General features: G+C 32.9%; 1 protein-coding gene across 1 annotated transcript; it reads left to right on the forward strand.

Annotated features, from left to right (window-relative positions):
* The first annotated feature begins 14410 nt into the window (after positions 1–14410).
* On the forward strand, positions 14411–18485 carry LOC140883481 (inositol transporter 1). The gene is made up of 2 exons (XM_073289965.1): positions 14411–15391; positions 17235–18485. The coding sequence occupies exons 1-2, from the start codon at positions 14834–14836 to the stop codon at positions 18183–18185; spliced, it is 1509 nt and encodes a 502-aa protein (XP_073146066.1). The 5' UTR covers positions 14411–14833; the 3' UTR covers positions 18186–18485.
* Positions 18486–18598: the final 113 nt, after the last annotated feature.

The following is an 18598-nucleotide window of genomic DNA, read 5'->3' on the forward strand; positions in this document are numbered from 1 at the left end:
GCATAGCATACATTCATAGATCAGTGATTTGTTATACTACAATCCTTATCTGTTGAGCCTTTATTAATTGTATTTGCTGAGATTTTGCCTTTGAGTAGATAGAACGCATTTGAAAGATTAGTCAGAAAAGATGAAATACAGATTTGAGGAAATAAGATTGAATTCGATAATAAAATATTTAGAGTACTAAGCTAGCATGCATTATAGATATTAATGCAAGAACCGAGTACCAGTTAATAGTCGATTGTATTCGTGCAATGATCAGCAATAGAAATTTCTAGATATTTATGATATGAGTTTCAGAAAATCAGATTTATTTTATTTCGGTATTGATTATATCAAGATTACAGTAGAAGAATGTCGGAAGAATTCTAGTAGATGTACTAGATCAGTATAGAACTAACCTAGAATTGACAGATATGTCAGTGGTTAGACTATACAGAAATGATTCAGATAGTACGAAGGTCTTATGACAAATCGTATAGAAGAGCACTACTTGAACTGAAGAACTCCAGAAATAGCAGAATATTGATTAGCAAAGAATTATCCTAGTCCCGAAGTTATTATTAATTCTATGACAACAAGTTAAGTCGAAAAGATAATATTCGAATATTGTCAAAAGAGAATTAATAGGTAAACTCATATCAATTGAGAATAAGAAAAATCAGTTACAGTTGAGCTTTCTCTTCAATTTTGCTGAAGCTATTACATTATAAAAATCATGATTCTTGAATCTCTTGATATCGATTCTGAGGTTTTTGTTATTCGACCTCGATCTATTTTGATTGACTCTTATTTCTTTGCTAGAGTTTGATTGGATTCATTCTTTTTTAGTTTTATGATGCAAGTGAGTTGGTATCACTTAGCAGATTTTGTCATTCAGAATATATAATTTTGAATGATCTTGATTTGAGCAAGTTCCTTTGAGTCGAGATTCGAGAATTTTTGATCATTTAATGTACATATTCAGTGTATTTTGAAGTTTTGGCTTGTAACTGATAGAAATTTGGATATAGAGTACCAACAAGATTTATGGATTGATGACATGATTTGCTAGTAATTGGGACATAAAAAGAAGAATTAGATGAATGCTTGATCGATTGAGTACAGATTTGTAATTTTTGTACTTTTTGTGCATGAGTTTTTAGACAGATACTCAAAAAACAAACAGAATTGTTGCAATCCAAGCTAAGCTAGATTAGTTTGGAAAGATAAAAGCAACATTTATATTAGATCAAGCAATGAAATTGTGATTGAGAACACTAGAATACGATATGAGGCAAGAAAGCAGATCAGAGTAGATGGATTATGAGGTGAATAAGTAGTTTGCTTATGCCAGATATTCTAGAAATGGAATATCCGATTTTGACAGAAGCATACTACAACAGATTTCATATCCAACAAATTGTTGAAAATGTATGACTTACATGTATGAATTATTTGGAAAGTAGTATTGGTGAAAGAAAATGAAAGCAGATACAACAGATTTGAAATTGCCGATACTAAATTTCCAGTAAAAGAAGAAGAAAAGAAGAGATCAAGTGATTTATGTAACAGTTTAGTTACGGAAAAGACGAAATAAGATCAACTTTTGAAAGTTTTTAGTTCGAAACTACTCAAATCGTCATGATTTTACGATTTAGATAGTAGTAGATTCCGACAAATTCAAGAATATGCTGTATTAGACATGATACAGAAATAAAGAGATAGCTGTTAAGAAGTTAGCAAGATGATACGATTACAGGAAAGATTGAAATCTATTGTCAAGATAGAGACTGTATATTTATTTTCTAGATTGTGGCACTGATTTTCAGTTGTTCTGAGTGTTTGGTTGCATGAGATTTCATTATACCATTCTTTGATAGATGGACTGTCAGATTTGACTATCCCGTTTTCGAGGATATACTCAGAACTATAGTACTAGATTCGATACTAGTTGATTGACTTTCTGCCACTTTATTACTATAATTCCTGTGACACCTATCTGATAGATATAACAACAGCGTATTTATTGTTAGCTGATAAGAAAAGCAGACTAGTCTTTATATTGAGACAAAATTTCAGAAGTATCAGCTATTAGATCAGATATGATTCGAGAAAAGACAGAGAATGTGAACATTTATCCGAACAAAGCAAGAACAAAGCAGAATCAATAGAGATAATAGAAGAATAACATATAGAGATTTTGATCTGTGAACATAATGATTAGCAAGAAGATTTATTTTCAGAGCATTATCCAATTCAGAGAGAGATTTCCGAAGTGAATCAATAATTGATTCTTGTGAGTATTTAATCTAGCTTATTGATTAATATTCATCAGATCTACGAAATGTGATACATATGCATAAGCTGAAGAACATCAGCTAGAATATGTTATGTGAATTAAATCAGATGAAGCAGAAGCTGGTAAGATAATCTAGCAGAATAGCCGATGCAGAGTATGATCTAGAGGAAGAATAGCTCAGCTATTAGTTGATGCAGTGATTACAACACAATGGATAGATATGATTGCAGAAGCAATCAGAAAGACGAATAAGATACGATAGAAGAGAGGATATCAGAATTGATATCTAAAGCTCATAGAATTGAAGTAAGTATTACTTCAGTTAGCTATGCACCTTATGAGATTCAGTACTAAGATCGAATGCGATTTCGAGAACGAAATCATTCCTTAGAGAGGAGGAATTGTAAGGCCCGAAAATATTAAGTTATTAATTACATGATTTAAGATTTAAATTCCGAATATGAGAAAATATGAATTTGAGAAATGTCAAAATTAGAGATTTCAATTTTGGGTCACAAATATTTAATTTGAGGATTTTTTGGATTTTAAGATTTTAATATCCGAAATTCTTAAATTAAAAGCTTAGAATATTTGAATTGATTATTTCTGGGAATTCATATTTTAATTATGAGTTTAAATATGAAACGGATTTAATTAGAATCAAAGAAGGACCGATTTGCAACTATTGAGAATTTCAAGGACTAAAATACGATAAGGTTCAAAAGTATTTAATTTTAATTTGAGAATATTTAATTTGAGAATATTTAGAGTTTATAATTAAATTTTAATATTCTTAAATTATTTAGGATTGAAATTGAATTAAATCGCTTGTCCGGGAACTGATTTGCAGTCATGCCAAAGTTTAGGGACCAAAGTGCAATTTCCTTTGCAAGTGGATGACACATGTGATAAATATTGCATTGAACGTGTATATCCTTCAGAATGGAATCAGAAAGTCGAGAGTTCAGCCAAGAATAAGAAGAAAAGCCGATTTTCATAGTTCCAATTCCGATAAAAATTGATCCGCTCGGTAGAATTTCCGATTGATCGTATATTTGCGATCACAGCTCTGAGTGCTACGTTTTGACGTAAGTTTTAAGAATTTCTACCATTTTTGAATTTTAAGATATTGTTAGAATTAAGTTTTGATTGTATAAACATGTTTTAGTATATACGACGATAGCATATCTAAGACGGATCAAGAAAAGATCGTTGTTTGAGAATGTTTTTTATTTTTGAAAGGATTTTCGAAATTCTGAAAATATGGGGCTGTATATTTCGAAATTATATTGTGGAATTAGTGATGATATAGTGTTTAGATGGTGGTATTGATGATGCTTATGCGTTTAGAATTGCCGGTTTCGAACCGTTATGCCGTCGGTTTGAATTCAAGTCATGTGATCAAGTGGTTGGATTGTTTGAGCCTACATAAGATTGTAATGATATTTGGCAGCTGATATTGACTTGTATATCAATGCATTTCAGATTTGAATTGCAAGAGATCGAGTTCGAGTCGGCGAGCTCAAGTTGGTTGAAATTGAATCAAAGTTTGAATCAAGTAGAGTTTGAACAATCTTGATGATATTGAGCAGATTGTGAAAAAAAAAAGGTTGGATAACTTGTGATTGATCAAGACTGGCACAAGTTCAGATACTTGAACCAGACAAAAGGTATGAATAGAAATTAGATATTATTAGAAGAACAACTCGAGATCGTTTTGATTATCGAATTTCCTAAAATCACATACTTATTTGTTTAAGTGCTCTTATGTGATTTACTTGTTATTGTTGCTTTGAATGATTATTGAATTGTATGTTCAAGATGTTTATCAGTATTTTTATGATTTAATGCATCAATATTATGTTGCATTCATCTTGAACCCTACCTCGAAAAGCATAGAGGGTTGATTGGCCTAGATTGCGAAATGACGTTTGGAGGGCTATAGTTGAGTGACACGGAATGTAGATTTACTTCCAGAGCTAGAAGACTCACTATAGTTGTACCAAAGTCAGGGGAATTGAGATATTTAACGCCACCTCGATTGGATAAGTTGGTGGTCGGTTAAAGATTTTATTTCCCCGGGATCCCAAGAACTAAGATTTATTGGTATCAGATTTGATAGTCTATTCCTTGAAACATGCATTGCATTTATGCATTAACCTAGAGATTTCTATGGTTTAGAATATGTGTTTATAAATGCTAGCATGTAATTATATGCCATTCAAGATATTAATGTATTTATATGATTGATTTGATATTGCTGTAACTGAATAGTTATGTTATATGAATGAAGATTCGATTATGATTCCATGATTGACATGTTCTTACATGTTTGAGATTTAAAATTATTATAGCATATAGATTTATTATGCTTATATGAGGTATACGCATGTCGTTCATACTGAGATTTATTCTCACCGGAGTTATCCGGCTGTTTCTTTATTTGTATGTATGTATTGCATCAGGTTGGGGCATAAGCAAGTCAGTTGTGGCTTGAATAGCACGAGATTGAAAGATTAGAAGTGGTGACTCGGGTTTTAAGCAGATGACATGTAGTTTATAAATTTGTTAAACATGTTAGAACAACAAGAACCTTTGTATATGTTGTTGTCGAGTATTGATTTACAATTGTGAATTCATGTATTACAGATATGTAGATTGATGTTTAAATGCATGTCAATATTGTTTCAATATGTGTTCAGAATAATGAAGACATAGACCCCGTGCATGGTCCAGACCAAGGTCCGTGTGGGGGGCTGTAAAAAATAAAAAATTATTCTTTCTGCGACGTGATTTTGCGTCGCCAAATATATAGTTTTGCGTCGCCAAATGTTCTGGTTAAGTTTATTCAGATTGAATTATTATTGTCTAATTAATGATGTTTATTTATTAGTTGCCCCTTAAGATGAGATTAGCATCAGAGATCACCACAGAAGTGATGGTCAGATTATTTCTTCGAATGAGTTCATGCAGATCGATTGCTTGAGCACTGGGACTCGGATATAAGTCAGATGAAGTGTCCGAGAAGCTATAAGCTTGAAGGAAGATCAAAGCGGATCGAAGTACGAGAGCATATCATACTGATGAATGAAGACTTATCGGGTTGGACCATGTTGACTTTATAATTGGACCGTAAGTTTTTTGTTGACCTAAAGACCAAGATGAAATTTGGTGTAATTATCTACATATAAGCAGATGGAAGCTGGCCGCAACGAACATAATAGAAAATCAAATTCTTCAACCTCCAGAAATTATTTGAGAGAGAAGAAAAGAGAGATTTCAGAGGAGAGAACTGGGGTGCAGATTGTGACGGGAAGAATTCAATGATAATAAGCTTGAATTGAGTCTGTATCTAGTGTTAGAGTTTTCTGGGCTGTCTCTGTAATAAGCTCTAGTTTATGAGCTTGGATTTCTTCTGTTGGTGATTAATAAAGTGTTGTGTTGCTCTCCCGTGGACGTAGGCAAATTCCTTGCCGAACCACGTAAATACTTGTGTCGTTTATTTGTTTTCGTGTGAGTTGGTGTTTGATCTGTGTGCGTTGGTTTTATCTGTTTCTGGGATTGTGTTATTGTTCATGTTGTTGTGATTGCGTTGTGAATTCTCGGAATACCAAACTCTTCTGGATTGATTCCTAACACTTTATCGTAATATTTTTTACATAAAAAGTAATGTTTTCTCATGGATAGTAGCTCAAATAAGACATCTGTCTCACAAAATTAACCCGTGAAACCATCTCACAAAATTTTTTTTGACACCAAAAAATGAGAATTTTTCATGCAACTTGTCACACTCGTTGAATCATATGCAAAATTTCTTTACTTTACGAATAATCCAATAATGATCAAATGTTCATTGTATTGATTTCGAACCATTCAGAATACTAAGAGAATGTTTTGGAGAGCTTTAGGAAGCACTTCTTAGATTCTTGCTGCATGGAAGTGTTTTTTTATTGTTTGTGAATGTCAACTTCAGCTTCAGCTTCTATGAATTTTAGCCAAAAGTTAAAAGCAAGAGTGTGATTTTTTTTTTTCAGATTGTACTTTTTTTAGTTTAGAGTTTAAGTTTAAAATTACAAGTTGAAATTTACATCCTTAAAATATTTATCATATTACATAATTATATACACTTGATTTATTTGACTTGATTTTCTCTCCTTATGAGTTTTCAATAATTTCTAATAGAATTTATAAAATTTCAATCCCATTTTATTATAATAATTTATTTTTTAAATAATATTTTACATTTTTATATAATTTTCATTTTCAGAATTTTTTATACAAATTATTATCATTTTTATATTTTTATTAATCTTATATATTTTTTCAAGCATTCATGTTATAAAATAATAAATCAATTTTCATACAATATTCATAATATAATAATAACAATAATATAAATACATTTTTGATGATGTGATATCGAAATTTAAATAATTAAAAGAGATCAATTTTATATATTGTAATAGTATGATTGTCATTTAACTAAAAATTAAGCTTGGAAGCAACTATTCTCCAAAAACACAAACTTTCGCTTTTATTAGCTTTAAACTTCTATTTTCAAACACTTTATATTTAACTTCTCACCAACTTCAAAATAATCTCTAGAAAAATCACTTTTAAATAAGTAAAAGCTCTCCAAAACACTACCTGAATATACCATAAGTTCACATGCTTGTTTGACCTTTTTATATATTCTTATTTGACTATTTAATTATTTTCATTTGAAATAAGAAGAAGAAAAAGAAGAACTATCATCAAACCTAAAGAAGATGTCCGAGTTGGTGGAGTAGGTAAGTAATTGATCAGTGGTCAAGTGCTTGATTCCTCTTACCAACAAATTTTTGGACTAGTCTATCGTAATGGGCTTGCTCGGTGCAAACCCCAGTTCAGTTTGCCTTACTAGCGTGGTTTGAAAGTTATCGCATTAGGCTGAGATTTTATTCAGTGTGTACCGAAAGCTAGCTGTTGCGAGTTTCAACGTTATAAAAAAATATAATAATCATCAAATGATGGTGCACGTAAATAATATGAACTCTTGGCCAGAGGTCAGGAGTTCAATTCCTCCTACCAACATCTTCTTGGACTATAGTCTGTCACACGAGACTTGCCTGATGTGGTTTACCTGGTTAACGTAGTTTGCAGACTATTGCGTTAGTTCGAAAGTTTACCCAGTACGCACCGAAAATTAGCGGCCGCAGGTTTTCACATCATAAAAAATAATAATATGAAGATTAAAATTTAGAACCTAATACGCACGCAATTAAAGTAAATAAGTGGTGGTTATGGCCCGAGAAGCCTTTGTGTCATCATCTATTAATTATTATAGAATGGTGTAATGGAAAAATTCCGTCTTTTATCAACTCTAATGTGTTGCAAGATCTTTTGAAGTAATGTATTGTTTATTTTTTTAAAAAAAATAAAAATAAAAAAGTGGTGGATAAGCTTGGAAACAAATAATAGGGGACACATCGAGTGGTTTTCTCGCAAACCTGTAAATAGGGATGACAATTTTCCCCGCGGGTTCGGGTCCCCGCGGGAAAAACCCGAAACAGGGATGGGTTCGGGGGAGAGTTTCGTGTTCGGGTTCGGGGATTTTTTTTAAAATCCCCGAAGTGGAGTGGGGCGGGTATGGGGATGCTATCCCCACCCCTGAACCCGCCCCGATATCCCCAAAAAATAAATAAATAATAAATAATAATAATAATAATAAAAAACACACACTCATCATCATATAATAAATTTTTCTTGAATTTATTTAGAATTTTCAGCGTATATATGTTAAAGATATTTGAATCACTAAGTTGAATTATTTGATATTTGAGACTTCGAATGTCTCAAATTTTTTATATAAATCTAGAATTTATGAATATTTGTCAAAATTTTAGAGTTAGAGTTTGAGAATTTTCTAAGGCAGTACACAAAAATGTAATATTAATGATTTTTGGAATGTAAAAGATAATTGTTGGAAAATTGAATATTTTAACTTTGATGTCTACGGGGACGGGTTTGGAGATTTTTCCACGTGTTCGGGGATCCACCCCATCACAATCTCATTTTCATATCTACAATGGGTTCGGGTTCGGGTTCGGGGATGGGGGTTTAGTCCCCACGGGTTTGGGGACGGGGATGGGTTTTTAATTCGGGGACGGGGATGGGGATGGCAAACCCGTCCCCGCCCCGCCCCGTTGCCATCCCTACCTGTAAAAGAGACCTAGAAAATATGGGCATTCACTCTGTACGGTTTACTTGTCTTCTTACGAAATCTGATCATTGACAATTTAATTTTTGATCATTGACAATTTAATTTTTATTATTAAAATCATATAATTGGCCATTGTGGTCCAATTATTCTTTTATCAAACTAGATATATAAGCACGCTATCATTCGTGGATATAATTTTTTCTATTTACTTAATTATTCTTTTAAGTACTACTAAAACTCAAAATTCAATATTATTTATCTTATATTTATTTTAAAAAAAAAAATTGACAAATGCGAAATTAATATACACAAGCATAGAGAAATGGTAGGAATTTGCTGCCACTATTTTTCGATGTGCATCGGAAAAATCCTTAAACTAACGTAATATTTGTTGGAAAAATGTTTGGACAATTGTTTGGACAAGTTGAAAAAATTGGTGGTGAATGAGATATTGATGTTCATTGTCCCACATTGGTAAAATTTTAAGTTGCTAACAAGTTTAAGACAAATTTTGTATGATGGCTACTGATCCATCGACCAGTATTACGTCGCCCCCTGTTACGCCGCATGTTCTTACGACCCATGTTGCTTCTACTGCACATGCTGAGAAACCTGAGAAGTTCTCTGGTACTGACTTTAAGACATGGCAACAAAAGATGTTGTTTTACCTCACAATGCTTCATCTTGCGAGGTACTTGAAGGAGGATGCTGTTGTACCGTCAGACAATGCAGATACACAGACAAGGGCTGCTTACGATGCATGGTCTCACAAAAAATTTCTGTGTCAGAACTACATACTGAATGGGTTGGATAATACGATGTATAGCGTATCCTCGGAACAAAGAAGTTTGTAGTCGGAAAGTTTCTCGAGTTCAAAATGGTTGATACCAAGACAGTGATTAGCCAAGTGCAAGAGTTCCAAATCATCCTCCATGATATAATGGCTGAAGGAATGATGATCAGTGAGCCCTTCCAAGTGGCTGCATTAATCAAAAAACTGCCACCATTATGGAAGGAATTCAAGAATTATTTGAAGCATAAACGCAAAGAAATGGGGCTCGAGGACTTGATAGTCAGGCTGCAAATTGAGGAAGACAATCGCAAAGCGGAGAAAAAAGCTGGTAAGATGCCGATGGAAGCAAAGGCAAACTTGGTGGAGCCGAACGCTACGAAGAAAAAAAAACAGTTTGGAAAAGATGTGAAGCAAGGAAAGAACAAGAAGTGAAAAGGAACCTATTGGAACTGTGGAAAGACGAATCACAAAGCCAAGGATTGTCGCTTACCAAAGAAGGACAATCAGTACCGGGCAAATGTTGTCCAACATAGATCTGTGCCTGTTGACTTGTCTGAGTTATATCTATCAGCAGTAGTCTTCGAGGCTAACATGGTTGATCATCCTAGAGAATGGTATATCGACACTGGAGCGACACGACATGTTTGTGCTGACAAGGAGTTATTCTCCAAGTATACACTCATAAGTGGACGACAACTCTACATGGGTAACAATGCAACATCTAACATCATTGGCTTAGGCAAAGTGGTGATCAAGATTACTTCGGAAAAGGAGCTTACTCTTATCGATGTCCTTCATGTTTCGGACATACGAAAGAATCTTGTATCGGGCTCTAGACTGGTTAAGGCCGGATTTAAAATAGTGTTTGAAGCCGGCAAAGTTGTAATCATGAAAAATGGACAGTTCCTAGGCAAAGGTTATATAGAAAAATGACTGTTCAAGATGAATGTAATGAATGTACTTCAGTTAAAGCTTTGAATTATTTGGTTGAGTGTTCTAATTTATGACATATTAGATTAGGACATGTTAACTTCAACACTTTGAGGAAACTCGAAAAGTTAAATCTTATTCCAAAGACTAAGATTGATTCAAACTACAAATGTGAAGTATGTGTTGAAGCTAAATTAACTAAAGTACATTTTCACAAAGTGGAAAGAAGTACGGTACCTCTAGAACTAATTCACACTGACTTTTGTGATTTAAAGTTTGTACAAATTAGAGGTGGGAAAAAATACTTTATTACATTCATTGATGATTGCACAAGATTTTGTTATGTGTTTCTTTTAAGAAGCAAAGATTAAGCTCTTGAAGTGTTTAAGACCTATAAAAATGAAGTTGAAAATCAATTTGGCAAACGAATCAAAAAGATTCGTAGTGATAGAGGAGGCGAATATGTAGCTCCGTTTGAATAATTTTGCAATGAATCTGACATTATTCATCAAACAACTGCTCCATATTCACCACAATCTAATGGTGTCACAGAAAGGAAAAACCGTACTCTGAAGGAGATGATGAATGTCATGCTGATAAGTTTTGGATTACCCCAAAACTTGTGGGGGGAAGCAATCCTTTCAGCAAATCATATTTTTAATAAGATACCACACAAAAGTAAGAATGAATCTCCTTACGAATTGTGGAAAGAACATAAACCTTCATACAAATACTTGAAAGTGTGGAGGTGTTTGGCGAAAGTAGAATTACCCAAGCCAAAACAAGTGAAGATTGGACCTAAGACAGTGGATTGCATCTTTATTGGATATGCAAACAATAGTAGTGCATATAGGTTCTTAGTGCACAAGTCCGTAATTCCTAATATACATGAAAATACGATAATCGAATCAAGGAATGCTGCATTTTTTGAGAACATCTTTCCTTGTAAGGAAGAAAAAGAAAATAGCTCTTTCAAAAGAGTTCATGAATCTACTAATGAGGAAACTCGTGAAAGTGAAGAACCAAGGCGTAGTAAACGAGCTAAGATAGCCAAAACTTTTGGTCCTGATTTTCTTAGTTATGCTATAGAAAATGATCCAATGACTTTAAGCGAAGCGCTATCTAGTCTTGATGCTCCGCTTTGGAAAGAGGTCATAAACAGTGAAATAGATTCTATCATGCAAAATCATACTTGGGAATTAGTAGATCTCCCACCAGGAAGCAAACCTTTAGGATGCAAATGGATCCTAAAAAGAAAATACAAAGCTGATAGATCTGTTGAAAAATACAAAGCAAGGTTAGTGGCTAAATGATTTAAACAAAAAGAAAGGTTGGATTTCTTCGATACATATTCATCTGTTACAAGAATAACGTCTATTCGAGCTCTTATAGCAATTGCTGTTTTAAATAATCTCGAAATTCATCAAATGGATGTAAAGACGACATTTTTAAATGGTGAGTTAGAAGAAGAAATATATATGGAACAACCTGAAGGTTTTATTGCTCCTGGTCAAGAAAAGAAAGGATGCAAACTCGTTAAATCATTGTATGGGCTAAAACAAGCTCCTAAACAATGGCATGAAAAGTTTGACAAAACAATGATGTCAAATGGATTCAAGATTAACGACTGTGATAAATGTATTTATATAAAGGGCACACCTAACTCATATGTTATTGTCTGTCTATATGTAGACGACATGCTCATAATGGGTAGTAGTCATGATATCATCATGAATACTAATAAAATGTTGACAAAATATTTTGATATGAAAGATATGGGAAAAACAGACGTTATTTTAGGAATTAAGATTGTAAAAACATCTGAAGGAATTACCCTAACATAATCTCATTATATTGAGAAAGTACTTAGGAAATTCAAATTGTATGATGTTACGCTGGTAAGACTGTAAATCACGCTAACTAGATAAATCGTATTAATTAAACAAACTCTATGAGATAAACTCGTCCGTGAAAGTGTTGTTACAAGATATTAAACTCAAATTCCTGAATTTCGATCAGGTGCTCAGCTGCTCCTCCAGGCACCAACTCAAATGAGAATGGGTACTTTTGATATTTGTCCACTTGTTTAATATGACAAGAACATCTAGATCTATTTTATGGGTAAATGTGGATCTTCGAGTATGAGTATCGGTACTGGTACTCGATATTTGACCCAATTGAGTATTTACCCGATCAAGTCGGGTTATTTTTTAAATACATTCAAGTTTGGATAATACCCGACCCCACATAAATATAATTTGGGATCGGGTAGGACTTACCCAATTGAAACCCGCATGAAGTTAAATTTTTTTAATACCTTTAATTACTATACAATGATTATAAATTAATTAAATAAAAATTTTTTATCACAACTTTATATTGAAAAAGAATCAAACAAATATTATACCAAAACAATGAAATTATAGAAGTGATTTCAATTCTATTATCTAAATTTTCAAATCATAATATTTAAACCAGACGAAAACTATACTTGGTTTATATTTTTTTTAAAAAAAAATATTCTTTTACTTTTTTGTTGAAAAGTGTATAAATATATAGAAGTTCATATTAAAATATTTTATTGAATATCTCGTAATTTCACAATATTATGATTATCAATAAATATATTTTTAAGTGTTTATTATAAATATCATCAAATTATCTTATTAACTACACATCATTATTGCATTCAACGTTGAACTCAATTTTTACAAACTATTATAATTATATATCATTCTTATTAAGATTAATTGATCCTATCAATTTTATTGTTCACGTATATTAATTTATGGTCAATTTTGTGGGCCCCACATGCGGGGCCCACAAAATTGATCAATAAAAAATGGAGCCCACAAAATTGACCAATAAAAAACTAACACGCCACTCATGGATAGTACCCCATAGGTGGCATCGACCCTTCCTTGCTTTGGCTCCATTATATATATTAGATAATGTATTTCGCAGGAGTTACAAAGATCACAAGGTTTGATAGGGGCCAATAGAGATTAAGAAGTTTGTTGTAATATAAATGATTTAATTGGTACATGATCAAATTAAAATATATTTTATCCATGTACATGATTTATTTATTGGTGTGTGATTTTATTAATAACTAGTGAAAAACGCATACATTTTGCGTGTATAAAAGAGATTTTTTTCCACGTAGTTTTATACTTTTATTTGTAGTTTTATTTAAAATGCAAATCATGGAGTTAATGAAAAGTTTTTAGTAGAATAATAAATAGAAAAATGTAATTGTGAAGAAAAAAGGTAAAACGGAAAGAAAAGATGGTGTCGTCATTTAGTTAGTTTTTATAAGCCTTTAAATATTATAAAATAGTAAGATATTGAATTTTTTATATATAAAAAAGACAATATTTAATACAGATAGGGAAAAAATACCATTTATTAATATTTTGGAATTTTATTATATTGAGTAAATAATTTATTAATAGTAAAATATAAATAGATTTGTAAAATCGTAAGATACTTATTTATTTTAAGGGCAATTTGCTAAAAAATCCCCAAATGCAAACATGTTTTGCTTTGGGGTCCCTAGTCATAAAATATGATACAAAACAATACAAGATGTGGTACAAAACCATACAAGATGTGGTACAAATTAACAAAAAATGTGGTACAAAAAAATGGCTAGGAAGTGCAGAGCAAAACATGTTTGGATTGGGGATTTTTGAGCAATTTGCACTTATTTTAAATAGATATAATTTATTATTACACTTTTAATTAAAAAATAATTTTGAAAAATAAAAGGTATATTTAATTGAATTTATTAAAAATACGTAGACTTAAAACAATTTGAGTAACACTCCTGTGAGACGGTCTCATCTGTAAGACGGGTCAACCCTACCCATATTTATAATAATAAATAATATTTTTGGCATAAAATGTAATATTTGTTAATGTATAACTCATTTAAAAGACCCGTCTCAAAAAAATAACCTTTGAGACCGTCTTATAAGAGTTTTTGTCAAACAATTTTATTAAAGGATAAAATTGATTTTTTTAACTAGACCGTATATCAATCAATCTAATTTACAATAGTTCATATTCAAATTTGACGTTTTATCTATGTCAATTAATCTATTTACAATCGCTCATATTCAAATTTGGCGATAGTTTATCTATCAAAATGAATTTTTAGTTTTATTTTATTTTATTTTGCCACTCTTTGGTCTCCTCCACAAAACGCACATCGGTTTTTTGAATCGTAATTGGGTTTTTACCAAGAGAAGCAAAGGAATTTCTGCTGTCGCTCACCGCTCGCATTCTTCTTTGAAATTAATTCATTCTAAAAAGAAGGATTCTTTGAGATCTCAAAAATCGTTGTTTGGAATATTGGATTTTTTTGTTTTGAAGAGAATCTTGGGATTTTTAACTTCGTTACCTGTGTAGTTCTTGAACTGTTTTCCGACAATAGCTTCAGCGGAATAAAATAACAGTATCTTTTACTGTTGTGCTGACTGAATTTGGTTGTCATCTCCTCAGGACGTGTGCCTCTGCCCATACCAAAACCCTCATCTCTGATTTTCTGTTTGTATTTTGAGAATTTTCCTTTATATATATTAAGACTTGTGAGATACTAATTAATTGCTGCGAGGAGGAAATGACGATCGAGTTATTGGCAGAGAGTTCTGGGTGTTTGAATGATGGCAGAGGAAATGGGGGCCGGAAGATCACCTATTTCAGCAACTCTTATGTGCTGGGGCTGACTCTGGTTGCTGGTATTGGCGGTCTTCTTTTTGGCTATGATACTGGGGTTATTTCGGGAGCCCTTTTGTACATAAAAGAGGATTTCGAGCAAGTTAATGGGAGTAGTTTTTTACAGGAAACAATTGTCAGCATGGCTTTGGTCGGTGCCATTGTTGGAGCTGCTGGAGGTGGTTGGATTAATGATTCCTACGGGCGTAAGAAAGCTACAATCTTTGCTGATTTAGTGTTTATTGTTGGATCTGTCGTCATGGCTGCTGCTCCAAATGCTTATGTTCTTATCGCGGGACGATTCTTTGTTGGATTGGGTGTTGGTGTAGCATCTGTTACGGCTCCTGTATATATTGCTGAGGCTTCTCCATCGGAAATTAGGGGTGGCCTCGTCAGTACAAATGTGCTGATGATTACTGGTGGGCAGTTTCTTTCTTACCTTGTGAACCTTGCTTTTACAGAGGTCAGAGATTTGGTTTTGGTCATTTTATTCGTTGGCGTTTGTTGTTGCTAATTTTTGTGATCATTATTTTTGTTAAATTCGTCTTGTTAAAATGTTAGGACACATAAGAGTGTGCAAGGTACTGTGTGGCTCTTGACGGTTTGTCAATGTAACCCGTGCTATAGTTAGGATCAGCTTCTGTAGGGAGATGGAGAGTTAAAATGATTGTAGGTTCGAAAAGCATGTTTTAGCTGACATTTCGAATTGTACATGTTCATTGGATGACCATGGTAGGTTTACATGCTCAATCACACAAGCTTGGGGTTAACTCTCTTCATTAAAGATTTGCTAGTGTTTTGCCACCTTGTATTTGGTAGATTTATGGTGACTATGGACACGGCTGAGAAGTGTCTTTTGATCTCAGAATGATGGCCGATTATTATCAATTAGTAAAAGAGATTTAGTTCTCTTTCATAAATTCATTCTTTCATAAGCCTTGCTAATTCTGTTTCCCATTACTAGTTCCAAAACTTATCCCCAACATCAACATTTAATGATTTTGTAGGTTTCCTATGCATGCGTTTGATCCCTATCAAAAGTCTATATTTCCTCTTGGTGTTATGGCTAATCCATGTTTTAATTATGTTTGTGTTTGTGTTTTTTGGTTTATGGCTCTACTATGTTCTTATAAGGAATAGTTAGCTGGTGAAAGTTTTAAAAAAGGGACAACATGACTGTACATTTTAAGATTGTTTGAGATTTATTAGATATATTAAATTATAATCAACAGTGGGAGGTTAATAGAGTTGTTAGGTAGTTAGATACCGGTTGTTGTAGATATAGGCAGGGGCGGAGGCAACTTTTTTTAAGTTATATATATGTGTGTTGTAATTTTGTTATTATTTCATCTAAAAAAATTTATATAATTTTATTTATCTTCTCAAAAGAGTAATATATTTTTATTTATTGGAATTAATTTTACAAAACTGAGAAACATAATCTATCGCATGTCAACCTCAATTTTTTCATGCAATATTTGGTCTTTAATTTTTTCTTCTCTTTCCTCCTCTTCTCTTCATCTTGTTTAAAGGCTACAAAATAAAAGGTGTGTTTTTTTTTTTTTTTTTACTCTCTTGAATTATAACTCGCTTTTAAATTTTTGTGAGACTTTTTTTTTTTAAAAATCCATTGTCATTAATGTTTTATTAAGGGATTTTTCAAATAACTTTCTTTGTTTCATTTATTTCTAACATGTACTCGAGAGAATTCTTAATATTTTGAAATATATTGATTTCTTTGTCTTTTTTAAGTATGTAATTATATTATAAATATAGTCATAATTATGCTTTATAATATGATGAAAGGTGAAATTCTTAATGATTGTTTGCTAGTGTATATTGAGAATCAAATTTCTAAAAAGTTCGATATAGTTCACTTGTAGTCGTAGATGATTTTCGTGATTTGCAAAGAGAATTTCTAAATTTTAATAGATTCGAAAAATAATGATATATTTATATTTTTTTATGATGAATATTGATGTAGTATTTGATACAAATATAATATATATATTTAAAATTTTATTGTTATATACAATAAATATTTGATCTTTCTCGAGTTTGCTATTGGCCCCCCCGGTATCTAGTTCTGGCTCCGCCCCTGGATATATGCATATAACTATTTCTTCTTGTACTTTTGATGTACTGATTTTGCATTCCAAGAATTCTCTATATTCGATCTTTACTCTCACATGTAATAAGATTAATTGATCAATGTGAATTAAGTCATGCCATATCCATGATGTTTATTTCTTTCGGTAATAATTGGTGTTGGCTTCTGTGATTTTTGTTGTTTAATGGTTAACCAGGTTCCAGGCACATGGCGATGGATGCTTGGAGTATCTGCATTGCCGGCTATTGTACAATTTTCTCTTATTCTATTTTTGCCCGAGTCTCCGCGGTGGCTTTACATGAAGAAGGATAAATCTGAAGCCATTCTCGTGCTTTCTAAAATTTATGATCCACATCGGTTAGAAAAGGAGATAGGGCAGCTTGCTGCTGCACTTGGGGAAGAGCAACAGAAAAGCAACAATGTCAGTTACATTAATGTTCTTAAATCAAAGGAATTAAGACTTGCTTTTTTGGCTGGAGCAGGTATGCAGGCCTTTCAGCAATTTACTGGAATCAACACAGTTATGTACTACAGCCCAACAATTGTGCAAATGGCTGGCTTTAACTCCAATCAGTTAGCACTTCTTCTATCCCTCATAGTTGCGGCCATGAATGCCCTTGGTACAGTTCTTGGAATATACCTCATTGATCATGTTGGTCGCAGGAAGTTAGCTCTAAGTAGTTTGTGTGGAGTAACCACATCTCTTATTGTCCTCGCTGTGGCATTTTTCTTGCAATCAACAGATCCTGTAAATGGGTTTTATGGTTGGATTGCAGTTGTGGGTTTGACTCTTTACATCGCATTTTTTTCACCTGGAATGGGCCCCGTCCCTTGGACAATTAATTCAGAAATATATCCAGAGGATTACCGTGGACTTTGTGGTGGCATGTCTGCTACAGTGAACTGGATATCGAATCTAATAGTAGCTCAAAGTTTTTTGTCCTTAGCTGAAGCTGTCGGCACTGGCCAAACTTTCTTGATACTCGCTGGAGTGGCTATTGTCGCATTTATATTTGTCATTCTTTTTGTGCCAGAGACAAAGGGATTGTCATTTGAGGAAGTGGGAGAAATCTGGAAGGAGAGAGCTCGGGGTCATGACTATGGTAGAGAGCCACTGCTGGAGACTGGGACTGGAAACAACCATTGAGTGATGGATCTTTGAATCTCTTTTTCTTTTTTATGCAATCTGAATGTTTGTGAGATGCAATTAGACTATAATGTGCTCAAAATCCCAGTAGCCATCATTCCAAAAAAAATCCCAGTAAACCAAGGAAGTGGAAACAATCAAATAAGCGAGCAACTAGGGCAACAGTGGATGGAACTGTTGGTTATACCAAACTTAGGTTCGGTGATTGAGTCACACCTGGTACGCGTGCATAATTCGCCTGGTACGCCCATGTAATTTTTTAACAAACTTGTTCGATAATGCAATGCGTATTTTCCATCACGTGTTTTCAATTTTCTAAATTTATTTGCGAAACCAGTGCAAAGTGTGCAAAAGTTTTATGTTAACCAGAATGCCTTTATATATGGGAAAGGAAGTTGTGTATGTCGAAGTTA

Source organism: Henckelia pumila, chromosome 2 (genome assembly GCF_033568475.1).
Source record: "Henckelia pumila isolate YLH828 chromosome 2, ASM3356847v2, whole genome shotgun sequence".
In the NCBI taxonomy this organism is placed as follows: Eukaryota; Viridiplantae; Streptophyta; class Magnoliopsida; order Lamiales; family Gesneriaceae; genus Henckelia; species Henckelia pumila.

What these genes read in the sequence shown, in the direction of transcription:
- LOC140883481 (XM_073289965.1), top strand. Translation starts at nt 14,834, where the DNA reads ATGACGATCGAGTTATTGGCAGAGAGTTCTGGGTGTTTGAATGATGGC. An exon ending in TGAACCTTGCTTTTACAGAG is followed by an intron (nt 15,392 to 17,234) that starts GTCAGAGATTTG and finishes ATGGTTAACCAG; the next exon opens with GTTCCAGGCACATGGCGATG.